Here is a 13,840-nt window from a genome sequence, read left to right on the forward strand (position 1 = left end):
CTTCTCTCCTATTTCTACTTTCCACTTTGTCTTTTTTTATATACACACTTCATGTTTTTCTATTCTCTACCATCTATTTTTCCTCTTTTTCCCCTTTCCGTTGTTTTCTTTTTCTTGTCTTGCTCACTTCCTTTTCAAAACATAAAACTAGAGGTTGTACATAGAATGGATTACGGTATGACATAGTTGGCACCTAAAATTAGGTTCCACTGTATTGTTTTGTACTGTATTAACTTCTAATAAAATAAACAAAACAAAAAAAAAAACAACAACAACAAAAAAAAGAAAAAATAAGACACTGGGAGGACTCGCTGGAGTTTAGAACAATGAGGGGGATCTAATTGAAACATACAGAATAGTGAAAGGCTTGGATAGGGTGCATGAGTGGAGGATGTTTCCACTAGTGGGAGAGTCTAGGACAAGAGGTCATAGCCTCAGAATTAAAGGACGTTCTTTTAGGAAGGGGAGGAGGCGCTGTCCTGAACGGCTGCCTGTCCTGCAGCTGTCCGGTTTTTTTTCCCTTCTTTTTTATTATTTTTAGTACGTTGAGTGTGTAGTCAGGGGGCCTAATCTTTTTATGTGTGGGGGGTGGTGGGGGAGAAGGGGGAAACTGCTTTTCGAGTCCCTACCTGGTCGGAGGGGTTGCCTTCCTCCGAGCAGCGACTTCGACCTGTCCTTGCGGCCTACCAGTGGGTCCTGGAGCGACGTTTCCCTGAGGGGACCTGGCCAGAACATCGGCTTTGGTGGCGGCGCAGAGCATCGGCTTTGGCGGCGGCGCAGCGCTGGAGCACTGTCGTGGAGCGGGCGATGCCTTTCCTGGGTCGCCGCGCTGGAACTCCAGTATGCTGGGTCCGCAGATGAGAACATCGTGGAGCCGCGATTCTGTGGAGCGGCCAGCTGCGGCGCTGAACTTTACATCTCGAAGCCTGGGATCTCTTGCCGAGATCGCCAGTGTGTGGAGCTCCGTTCGGCACGGTCTGTTGGCTTGGAAGCCGCGGTCTCCGGTGGGAAGGCGGCCGTTCCTGGCACCCCAAGCCGCTGGGGGTTCTCCCGACGCCGGAGCACCATCACCCGGCGAGAACATCGGGCGCCGTGGCGGCGACTGTGGAGGCCTCAATAGGCCCGACTTTGGGTGGACAAGAGGATGGGGACTGGACTTTGTGCCTTCCCCCACAGTGGGAATCACTGTGGGGGGATGTTTTTGTGTTGAACTTCTTTTTGAATGCTATGTTGTATTTTTATTAGTGTGCTGCAAGGACATCAGAATTTCCCCTGAATAAGGGGATTAATAAAGTTTAATCTAATCTAATCTAATCTAAGAAATGTATTTAATCAGAGGATGGTGAACTTGTGGAATTCTTTGCCACAGTACGCCATGGAGGCCATCCGTGGATATTTTTACGGCAGAAATAGATAGATTCTTGATTAGTACAGGTGTCAAAGGTTATGGGGAGAAAGCAGGAGAATGGGGTTAGGAGGGAGAGATAGATCAGCCATGCTTGGCAGAGTAGACTTGACGGGCCAAATGCGCTCCAGAGGGCCATTGACAACGCCCAGAGGATTGTCGGCTGCCCTCTCCTTACCTTGGAGGACTTACACAGTTCCCGCTGCATCAAAAAATCCCAGAGTATTATAAAGGACATTTCCCACCCCGGACACTCCCTGTTTGAACTGTTACCGTCAGGCAGACGGTACAGATCTACAAGGACAAGGACAAGGACAAACAGACTTAAAAACAGTTTTTACCCCACTGCTATAAAGGCACTAAATGTAGCCGCCAAGGAACGCAGGGGCGATACATACTAAGAGACTGTGAAATCGACAGAAGGATGTAGGGCTGGGTGTTTATGTGTGCTATTTTTATGATATTTATTTTAGTTGTTTATCTTTTTTAAATATTTACCTTGTATGTATCGTTAGCTTTTAGAAATGTTTGAATGGTGCACTGACTGGCTGACATTTTACAATTTCGTTGTACATGGTTCATGTTACAATGACAATAAAGAAACTATTCTATCTTCTAATTCTACCCCTATTCCTTATAATGTTATGTGCTAATGACAGAGAGAGAGAGAGAGAGAGGGAGGGAACTGGGTAATAGTACTGGGCACCTTTCAGTCAGGATTGAACCCGGGTCCCTGGTGCTGTAAGGCAGCAACTCTACCATTGCACCATGGTGCTGTAACTTACATAGAGCATAGAACAGTACAGGAGACACACGGAACTGCAGATGGCAGATGTAACAGCAGCACAGGAATGGGCCCTTCGGCCCACAATGTTTGGTCCGAACATGATGCCAAGTTACAGTGCTGAAGTAACTCAGTGGGTCAGGCAACATCTCTGGGGGATATGGAAATGGAGGCTTTGGAGGGTCAGTATAGTACAGCACAGGAACAGGCCCTTCAGCCCACAATGTCTGTGCCCAACATGATGCCAAGTTAAACTACTCTCCTCTGGCTGTTCTTGATCCATACCGCTCCATTTCCTTCATATCCATGTGCCTATCCAAAAGCCTAATAAACAACGTTATTGCATCTGCTTCCACCACCAACCCTGGCGGCAGGTTCCAGGTACCCACTACCCTCTGTTTGAAAAAAAACCTTGCCCTGAATATCTCTTTTAAACTTTGCCCTTCTCACCAAATATCTGGGAGTCCACATCTCCGAAGATATGACATGGGCATCACACGCCTCAACACTCGTGAGTAAGGCAAGGCAGCGCCTTTACCACCTAAGGCAATTGAGGAAATTCAGAGTGTCTCCGAGGATCCTCCAGTGCTTCTACGCAGCGGCGGTGGAAAGCATCTTGTCCGGGAACATTACCATCTGGTTTGGGAATTGCTCTGCCAAGGACAAGAAGGCTCTGCAGAGAGTAGTGCATTCGGCCGAACGCACTATGGGAACTTCACTTGCCCCCCTGCAGGAACTATACATCAGAAGGTGCAACTCCAGAGCCAACAATATCATGAGAGACCCCTTCCACCCCTGCAACGGACTGTTCCAGCTGCTACGGTCAGGCAAACGCCTCCGTTGCCATACGGTGAGAACGGAGAGGTTGAGAAGGAGTTTCTTCCCAGAGGCCATTCGGACTGTAAACGCTTATCTCACCAGGGACTAACTCTACTGAACGTTTTTCCTTCCATTATTTATTATGTAAAATAATATGTGTGTTATGATTGTGTTTATAGTTTGTTTGGTTGTTTGGTTGTTTGTTTTTGCACAAAAGTCCGCGAGCATTGCCACTTTCATTTCACTGCACATCTCGTATGTGTATGTGACAAATAAACTTGACTTGACTTGACTTGACTTGACTTAAAGCTATGTCTTTAATTTTTCCTCCCTGGGAATAAAGTTCTGTCTAACCTATCTAGGCCTCTCATAATTGTATATACTTCAACCAGGTTTCCCCTCACCCTCCGTGTTCTCTCCTGTATTCTGTGTCCTGTGTTCAATGTTCTGGGATCTATGTTCTATGTTATGTGTTCTGTGTTCTATGTTTTATGTTCTATGTCTATATTCTGTGTTCTAAGTTCTATGTTCTGTGTACTGTGTTTTATGTTCTCTGATCTTTGTTCTATGTTCTGTGGTGTGTGTTCTATGTGCTATCATCTATGTTCTGTTCTGTGGTGTGTGTTCTATGTTCTATGTGCTATCATCTATGTTCTGTTCTGTGGTGTGTGTTCTATGTTCTATGCGCTATCATCTATGTTCTGTTCTGTGGTGTGTGTTCTATGTTCTGTGTTTGACATTCTGCACACACACACCCTCACACACCCACACTCTCTCTCTCGCACACGCACCCACACACACGCGTGCACACACACACTCTCACACACACTGTACACACTCTCACACACACGCACAATCAATCACTCATGCACACGCTCACACACAACGTCCCAGGCCACCCACACACGACACAGACTGGCGCGCTCTGTGGAGCAATGGCGGGATAGAAGGATGCAGCCCGCGATCACATTCCCCTCCTGCAGCAGGGGGAGAAGATGTAATTATAGGATGAATTAAGTCAACGTGAGAAATGGGAAAGCACCTAATTAATAACTCACGACCCACCAAACAAATTGGAGAAGGTTTGCGTTGGGAGCAGGCAATCTGAGATCGAAACCTTTCATTAGTGGGTCATTAATTACAGAGCAAGAGGCACTTGCCTCCCAGATTTCTATCCGTAAAATGAATCATTTCACCTCCCTAATGCACCAGTTACCCGGGGATAAAATTCCACAAAGAATAGAGATAGGCGATCACTATGTCTCTGCAATAATTTTTCTTGAAAGCCTCAGCTCATTAGTATGCGGACCTCTGAGCCTGCCTCTGAAAATCACCTCCACTTCAAACATCAGGGATAAATTCTACATCCAATTAAACTTAGAACCTTCTCAAATTTGACATAGTTTTATAAATCAGAGAAACGCAGGTTTGAGAAGCAAATTTAAATTCTGGTAATGTTGTAGTCATGCTTTGATTGTTATAATTATTAAAGGCGAACCTTACCCTTCCACTTCACACTCAATTGGAAACATTTACCTGCAGTATCACTTTGCAGGGAGATTTGAACCATATAATTCAACATGCCACCAGTGACTACCAAAAGACAGTCACCTTGAGCTGAGGGAGAAGTTGGTAAGGTTCGGAGTCGGAGTATTGTGCACAGTTTTGGTCAGGCGGCATCTCTGGAGAACATGGATAGGTGACGTTTCAGGTTGAGACTGTCTCGACCCAAAACGTCACAGATCCAAGTAGAAAAGATGGAAAGAGTGGAGAGAAGATTTGCAAAGACATAGCCAGGACTCGAGGGCCTGAGCTACAGGGAGAGGATGGGCAAGCTAGGACTTTATTTCTTGGAGCGCAGGAATCTGTAGGCTGATCTTATAGAGGTGCATAAAGTCATGAGGGGTCTTTTAGGGCAAACAAGATCAAGAGGACATAAGTTTAAGGTGGGAAGGGAAAGATTTAATAGGAATCTGAGGGGTAACCTTTTCATACAGAGCGAGGTGGTTATATAGAACGAGCTGCCAGAGGAGGTAGTTGAGGCAGGTACAATAACACCATTTGAAAGACAGGTAGAAACTGTGTATTAACTAGATGCTAGTTAATGCACAAAAAGACACAAAGAAATGGTCTCATCATGAAATGTTATCTGTCAATGTTCTCCAGAGATGCTGCCCTGATCTGCTGTGTTATTCCAGCACTTTGTGACCATATAATAGACATTTGGGCATGTCCCTGGATAGGAGGGATATATTCAAACACAAACAAATGGGACCAGCTTAGATGGGGCATAAATTGGGCCGAAGGGCACGTTTCCATGCGGTATAACTCCAGGATGCGACTGAGGAACATAATATGAAATAAGGGAACAGTGTTTTACAGTTTTCTGTTTACAGTAAACAGAAATAGGGGAAAAAATATTTTACTTCGAGAGATGGTTGGGCGGCACAGGAGGGATTGTGGTTGAGCTGCTGCCTTACACCACCAGAGACTCGGGTTCGATCCTGACTATGGGGTGCTGTTTGTATGGATTTTGTACATTCTCCCTGTGGTCGCGTAGGTTTACTCCGGGGGCTCCTCCCATGCTCCAAAGACGTACAGGTTGTAGGCTAATTGACTTTGGTAAAGTTGTAAATTGGCCCTAGTGTGTAAGATAGTGCTAATGTGCAAGATGCTCACTGGTCGGCTTGGGCTTAGTGGGTCTGTATCTCAAAAGTCTAAAGATCCAGTGAGAATTATTTTCCGAATTAATTGCTTATTCTTAGCTAGGCATCTAGAAAGGAATTCAGGGTACTTGTATTTATTGCCAAGGGCATTGGATCTCACCCGAAACATCACCAATTCCTTTCCTCCAGAGATGCTGCCTGACCCGCTGAGTTACTCCAGCATTTCGACGTAAACCAGCATCGGCAGTTCCTTCCTACACACTGGTTCTTTCTGCAGTTGGAAAGCCAAGGACAGATTAGGGCTAGTCAGCATGACTTAGTACATGTGAAATTGCCTCTGACAAACTTGGAGGAGACCAAAAGGGTTGAAGAGGGCACTAGGCACTGTCTACAAGGACTTTAGCAAGGCTGGTGACAGGGTTCTGCATGGGAAACAGGTCCAGTAGGTTCAATCACAAGAGATCCAGGACGAGCTGGACAATTGGATACAAACTTGACTTGATGGAAGAAGTCAGAGGGTGGTCAGAGTCATACAGCGTGGAAACAGGCCTTCTGGCCCAACTTGCCCACGCCCTGCATGTCCCATATACACTCGGCCCATCTGCACATGGTTGGCCCTAATCCCTCTACACCTATTCTATCCATGTACCTGACCAAATGTTTTGATAGTATCTGCCTCAACAGTTTCCTGTTTCCGTGCTGTATCTCTAAACTAAACTAAACTAAACAAACGAGGAATAGGAAGTAATAATTGCTAAATGAAGTTAGAATGTCAGAGTAAGTAATAAATGTAAAGATATGAAATGGAAATAGATAGGGTGCCTGCGATATCAAACTCAGTTATCAATGTGTAGAGTGAATGGTATGTGCTGTATGAATAAATGTGATCGGAGAGATTGTTTGTGTACTTGGGGCTGCGATTGTTGCTGTTCCTTTCTCATTTGATTTGTGTGTCATTGTCATCAAAGGATGCAGTGACTGGAGCGAGTTCATTTCATTTCAGGTTGTGTTGATCTCGCTTGAATTCGTTCAACAATGCACTCATTTCTAACAATGTTGAGACTTGCTCTTGGATCCAGAAATGCAATTTGAACTAAGCAACATAGAAGGGTACAGCACACGAACAGGCCCTCCGGCCCACAATATCTGTGTCAATGGTTCAATGGTGCTTTATTTGTCGCATGTGCAACTGCACCGTGAAATTATTTTTGCATATATTACACAAGCTGGCACTGTCATTTTCGGCGCCATTATTCAAACTCCAAAGTCTGGTCGGCTCGCATGCTCGATGAATTGGAGTGGTTCCCGCGAACTGATGTCCCTCTCTTATCGTCTGGTCATATCTGTGTCCCGGGGGTGCTTGAGGCGTTACCCCGGTTCGCCCTCTTACTGGCCGATTCCTAACGCCCGACGTCTCCAGCTCCCTCCCAGTTACGCTGTCTATCGAGCCTTACCCGGTCCCGTCAACCGACGAAGCAATCAAATCCGGCAATGTCTTACATGAATACAGTCAAGCCAAACACAAGTACAAAAGGTAAAGCAAAGAGAAAGATACCCGAGTGAAAAATATAGCTCTAAAAGCCTCTTAAATTGTATCTGCTTCCATCACCTCTGGCAGTGTGTTGCAGGTACTCATGTATAGAATGATATGAGTGTACTGTATGCAAAACGAGCTCTTCACCGTATCTCTGCATAGAACATAAGATCATAAGTGATAGGAGTAGTTAGGCCACTCGGCCCATCAAGTCTACTCCGTCATTCAATCATGGCTGATCTATCTCTCCCTCCTAACCCAATTCTCCTGCCTTCTCCCCATAACCTCTGACACTCGTATGTATACATGACAATAATAATAATAATAAATTAAATTTAGATAGAAACAAAGAACTGCAGATGCTGGTTTACACCAAAGGTAGACACAAAGTGTTGAGTAACTCAATGGGTCAGATAGCATCTCTGGAGAAAAAGGATGGGTGGCATTTTGGGTCAGAACCCTTCTTCAGACTCAAAGGGTCCCGACCCAAAACGTCACACATCGGGTTTTTTTCCAGAGATGCTGCCTGGCCCGCGGAGTTACTCCAGCACTTTGTGTCTACCTTTGGTGTAAACCAGCATCTGCAGTTCTTTGTTTCTATCTAAATTTAATTTATTATTATTATTATTGTCATGTATCTTTAAAATCAGGTCGAGTTCCCCAGGTAGTGTCTAGGAAAGTAAATCGCAGTGTTCACAGTCGGATCTGAAACAAGAGAATGGCACAGTGGCACTGCGGGCGTTGCTGCCTTACAGCGCCAGAGACCCGGGTTCGATCCTGACTACTGGTGCTGTATGTATGGAGTTTGTGTGGTTTGAGTGTAACCGCTTGGGGTTTCTGCAGGTGCTCTGGTTTCTTTCCACATTGCAAAGGGTTTGCAGATTAATTGGCGCCTGTAAATGGTCCCTAGTCTGTACGATAGGACTAATGCATGGGGATCGCTGGTCGGTACGGACTCAGTGGGCCAAAGGGCCGGTTTCCACACTGTATATCTAAAAAAAAAGTTAAAGTCTGCGGATTCACAGGTGTCAGCTCTTTTATACCTCCTTTGTTCGTTAATTTGGAAGCATATTGTGAGCCAGAATTGGCGTGCTGGTACAATAAAAGTGCCTGTAATAATTTCCAGGAAACATCAGAAGACTGAGAACATGATTACACTTTACTAATGACAACTACCACCTGTGCTTTTCACCATCATCATAATGATCACACTGGCCCATGAGCCAGATGTATATTAACATGCAGATGCTTCTCCTGATTGAATGAGTGTTTCAGATACACCTAACATGTTAGAAACAAAGCACTGCAAGATGTTGGTTTATAGGCACAAAACGCTGGAGTAACTCAGCGGATGAGGCAGCATCTCTGGAGAATAAGGATGTTTGTCGTTTCTGGTAGGGCTCTTTTGAAGACTGGGCGGGGGACTTTTCTGATCAGGACCCTTCTACAGACTGTTGGTAACGTTTTGGGATTCACTGTTAGAACTGCTTCCCTCTGCCTTTCCCCAGTATCTTGAGTTTAGTTTAGTTTAGTTTTGAGATACAGCGAGGAAACAGGCCCTTCACCCTATCGGGTCCGTGCTGACCAGCGATCCCCGCACATTAACACTATCCTACACACACCAGGAACAACTTTTACACATACACCAAGCCAATTAACCTACAAACCTGTACATCTTTGGAGTGTGGGAGGAAACCGAAGATCTCTGAGAGAATTCACGTGGTCACGGGGAGAACGTACAAACTGTGTACAGACAGCTCCCATAGTCGGGATCAAACCTGGGTCTCTGGCGCTGCAAGCGCTGTAAGGCAGCAACTCTACTGCTGCGCCACCGTGCCGCCCTTGTTAGGATTGTAAACCATCCTAACAAGAATTGTCTTGTAAACCACAAACATAAACCAGTACAGCAGTGCAGTACTATGGGACATTGGTTCGACTGCATTTGGTGTATCGTATGCAGTTCTGGCCACCACAATACAGGAAGGATGTGGAGGTTTTGGAGAGAGTGCCGAAGAGGTTGACCAGAACGCTGCTTGGATTAGGGGGTATTAGATAAAATGAGAGGTTGCACAAACTTGTGTTTAGTGTATTGCATGCAGTTCTAGTCATCCCATTACAGGAAGATGTGGAGGCTTTGGTGACGGTTTACCAGAATGCTGTCTGGATCAGAGGGCATTAGCCACATGGGGATGTTGGACTGATTTGGGACTGTTGTCTCTGGAACGCCGGAGGTTGAAGGGGAGATCTGATGGAAGTATATAAAATTATGAGAGGAGTAGAGAAGGTAGGCAGTCAAAACCTTTTTCCCAGGGTGGAAATGTCATGGAGAATATACTGCAGTTTTGAGCTGAGAGGGGCAAAGTTTAACGGAGATGTGTCAGGGCAAGGGTTTTGCACATAGTAGGGGCCTGGAACGCACTGCCGGGGGTGATGCAAGAGGCAGGTGCAATAGTCATGCATAAGCAGCTTTTAGATAGGCACATGGATATGCAATGAATGGAGGAATATGGATCACATGAAGGCAGATGAAATTTGTTCAATTTGGCATTATGTTCACCATGGATATTGTGGGCCGAAAGGCCTGTTTCTGTGCTATACTGTTTTATGTTCTATTTTCCTAAACTGCCTAAGCTAAATTTAACATGGATAGATTCAAGAGCAGCTGAACTGATATGACCCACCTCTAACGACTGCCATTTTCTACAGAATCAGGTTCCTGTGCGATACAGTTTTATGTTCCATGTTATCAGCCTTAAGGAAATTAAAGAATAAATTGCGCATGACAGCAGGTACTGCGGTAGAGTCGCTGCCTTACAGCACCAGAGACCCAGGTTCGATCCCGACTACGGGTGCTGTCTGTACGGGGTATGTGCGTTCTCCCTGTGACCGTGTGGGTTTTCTCCAGGTGCTCCAGTTTCCTCCCACACTCCAAAGACGTACAGGTTCATAGGTTCATTGGCTTTGGTAAGTTGTAAAAAAATTGTCCCTAGTGTGTAGGATAGTGTTAGTGTATGGGGTGATCACTGGTCGTCGTGGACTCAGTGGGCCGAAGGGCCTGTTTCCATGCTGTATCTCTAAAGTCTGAAGTCTAAGCACAATTTATATTTGGATGGATATTTCAGAGAGAGTCGTGACTGAGGGGGTGTTTGTGGTGTGCTGATCTTGGATTCCATTGTAAATAGAGGAACTCCATTGATTTTTAACTGAGTTAAAATTTCCATTAAGCTGACATTAATGTATTTTTGAAGCATTGGAGTTTCACACGATGGGCTCAGTTAAAGTCTCTCATCAGATGAAGTGAGCTCTCAGAGAGCTATGCCTGACTCTGGGTCCTTGTGACCTGCAAGTTCACGGAAGGGACCATCGCAAGCTGATGGTCTTATCAAACGCTAGTAAAACGTCTGCTCAGCGGGTTGAACTGCTGACTCACAGCACCGGAGATCCAGGTTTGATCCCGACCTCGGATGCTGTCTGTGCGGAGTTTGCACGTTCTCCCCCTGACCATGTGGGTTTCCTCCAACATCCCAAAGACGCGTGGATTTATAGGTTAATTGGCCTCTGTAAATTGCCCTGAGTGTGGAGGGAGAGGATGAGAAAGTAGGATAACATGGAACTAGTATGAACAGCTAATCGATGGTCAGCATGAACTCAGTGGGCTGAAGGGTCTGTTTCAATTTAGAGAATGGATAAGAAAGTGGGATAACATGGGACTGGGGTAAACGGTTGATCAATGGTTGGTGTGGACTCGGTGGGACGAGGGGCCTGTTTCCATGCCGTGTCTTTCAATCAATTTAAGCCCGAACCCTCCGACACCCAGCAGCAGGGACAGTGACTCGTACAAAAATCCTTTTATTGTAAAGCCCAGCTTTCCCAGCTGAAGCACAATAATAAAGCGGAAGTACATTGTCAATAAAATAGAATAGAGATGCCTTAACATTTTGTTGCGTTTCGTATTGTTGAGATTCATGTTTTTTTTTTACTAAAATAAGAACTTTTAAGATTGTACAAATCGACACATAGAAATGACATAGACATCAGGCATTTGTCACTGTGATGGGAACAGATTATGTGCCCGACACATATTAAACACAATACTTAAAGTCAAAAAAAAAGTTTACAAGATTTAAACAGGTATAAGATCTCGTTCTTTCGTTTTTGCAAAGACAGATTAGTTTTGTGCCCCTCAAAAGCTTTCAAAGTCACAGCAAGATGTACCACCGGGGGAGTGGTGATGCAAATGTAAAAGTCCCATACAGCGACTAACTCCATTACTTAAGGCTGTGTTATTATCTTGGCTGCCGACAGCATCTTCCATTTCTGATGAGTTTCAAGGCTCTGTGGAAATGCCTTTTTTTTTGCTCGCTTCCCCCTCAGTTTTGTTTTCATCTTTAAAGCTTCGGAACTTTTATTGCCCCGTAATCGTTGAAGCAGTATCAGCGAAGCAAACTCGTTCATCTTGTTTCGCTGCCTGTTGACATGGGAGTGGGGAGGGGGAGTGGTTTGAGTATGTTTGAGGGGCATTTGGAGGCAGAGAGGAGGAAGCAGATGACCAATGGAAAACAGAAGTGATTTTTGGCTTGTCGAGGCCAATTTCACAGTATCCATCTTTGAAACAATAAAACGTCCAACACCTAAACGATGGAATCGTCATCAACAGTTCCTGTGCTCAGTACAATCGAGCATTTATATATATATATTAAAAATAAGAAAAAAAAGAAAAGAAAAAGAATGAATATCCGCCCGATCCCACCAAAGTCCAAGTCCAGCGATCCATCTCTGCTTTTATCCTTATTGTAGAAGTTTTAAGGCCAGTTTGATGTGCTGAATGTTAAGAATCGTCGCACACGTCTTTAGATCCGTAGAGGTCTGCCAGCCGCTTGAAGCGGGGACCCCAACTGTTGAGGTAATCGTAGTTCAGGTCGGATTCCGTGCTGGCCGATTCCAGGGAGCTGAGGGACCCGGCCACCGAGCCCCGTCCCTCATAGCCGTAGATCTGGATGGAGTCGTAGGGAGGGGAGGTGGGGTCGCAGTCTGCTTCCTGCAGCCGCACCTTGATGAAGTCGTCGACATCCACGCTGTTGGGGGCGGCGCCGATACCCTGCCTGGGCACGTACTGCAACTCGGGCTTGATGTCCTTGCGCGGCAGGAAGCCGTTGAGGCCGTCGGGGTTCTGCAAGGTGGCGATGTCAAACGCCTCTGTGTCCTCCTCTCCACCCCCCTCATCGTCGTAGCTGATGATGTTCTCCCGCACATCCTCCTCTTCGAAGACAATCAGCGGCTCCTTCTTCTGGTGCCTCAGCGTTACAAACAGGACCACGATGACTGTGAGTGGGAGAAAGGAGATGGTTACTGGTGACAAAGCAGGGGCATTGAGTACAAGTCAGCAAGTCATGGTGCAGCTTTGTTGCACTTTGGTTAGGTTGCATTTGGAATAGTTTTGTTTGGTTTGCTTTGGTTTCACTTGGTTTTGTTTAGTTTTACTTTAGTTTAGCTTTAGTTTGGTTTAGTTTGGTTTAGTTTTAGTTTAATTTAAATTAGTTTAGTTTATGGTAATGAGTACCAAGGTACACTGAAAAGCTTTCCAGTTAGCAGTTAGATGATACACAAGTACAATCAAGCAGCTTTATTAAACTTTGGTTAGGCTGCACCTGGAGTAGTTTAGTTGTTTAGTTTAGCAGAGTTGATTGTCATGTGTACCGAGATACAGTGAAAAGCTTCTGATACGAGTTAACCAGTCACCAGAAAGACTATACATAAGTACAATCGAGCAGCTTTGGTTCGACTGGACTTGGGAGTAGTTAAGTTTAATGGAATTTAGTTTAGTTTAGCGTAGTTTATTGTCATGTGTACTGAGGTACAGTGAAAAGCTTTTGTCGCGTGCTAACCAGTCAACGGAAAGACAATGCGACTATTTGCAACAGCTGGGAAGAAACTTCCTATGAATCTGGACATGCGCATTTTCACACTTCTATACCTCTTGCCTGAAGGGAGTATTGCATGCAGCTCTAGTCACCCCATAACAGGAAAGATGTAGAGGCTTTGGAGAGGGTGCAGAGGTGGTTTATCAGAAAGATGGCCTTTTAAAAATAGTCTCTTAAATGTTGTTATAGTACCTGCCTCAACAAACTCCTCTGGCAGTTTGTTCCATATACCCAACATACTCCGAGTCCCTCAGGTTCCCATTAAGTCTTTCCCCTCTCATCTTAAACTCGTCCTCGGGTTCTTCTGATGAAGGGTTTCGACCCGAAACGTTGCCTATTTCCTTTGCTCCATAGATGCTGCCTCACCCGCTGAGTTTCTCCAGCATTTTTGTATACCTTTGATTTTCCCGCATATGCAGTTCCTTCTAAACCACTTTCTCATGCGCTCCCTACACCCTAGGGACAATTTACAGAGGGACAACTCACCTACAAACCCGAAGGTCTTTGTGATGTGGGAGGAAATATTCCCTCTTTCCTGTCCTGTCCTGTCTTTCCATCCCACTATCCTTTCTCTTTCTCTCCTTCATAGTCCTGCTCTCTCCAACTCTCTTTCTTCCTCCCTACAAAACATTCCACCCACTTCCCCCTCCCCCTCTGCTGTTTTTCTGCCTCTCATTCTCCAGCGAGGACTTCTTCATAAGCTATAGGAGC

The 13,840-nt window shown here is 45.4% G+C and overlaps 1 protein-coding gene across 2 annotated transcripts in view; it reads right to left on the reverse strand.

Annotated features, from left to right (window-relative positions):
- Positions 1 to 11,040: 11,040 nt before the first annotated feature.
- LOC116982592 (cadherin-11-like) overlaps positions 11,041 to 13,840 on the reverse strand; it is a 109,844-nt gene continuing 107,044 nt past the window's right edge. The window contains exon 11 of one of the 2 annotated variants that reach the window (XM_033035867.1): positions 11,041 to 12,530. In XM_033035867.1, coding sequence (XP_032891758.1) covers positions 12,037 to 12,530 — 494 coding nt within the window. In that variant the 3' untranslated portion in view covers positions 11,041 to 12,036. The remainder of the gene's footprint in view (positions 12,531 to 13,840) is intronic. The other variant, XM_033035866.1, reaches the window with a different exon arrangement.

The sequence above is a fragment of the Amblyraja radiata genome, chromosome 17, assembly GCF_010909765.2.
Source record: "Amblyraja radiata isolate CabotCenter1 chromosome 17, sAmbRad1.1.pri, whole genome shotgun sequence".
Taxonomy (NCBI): domain Eukaryota; kingdom Metazoa; phylum Chordata; class Chondrichthyes; order Rajiformes; family Rajidae; genus Amblyraja; species Amblyraja radiata.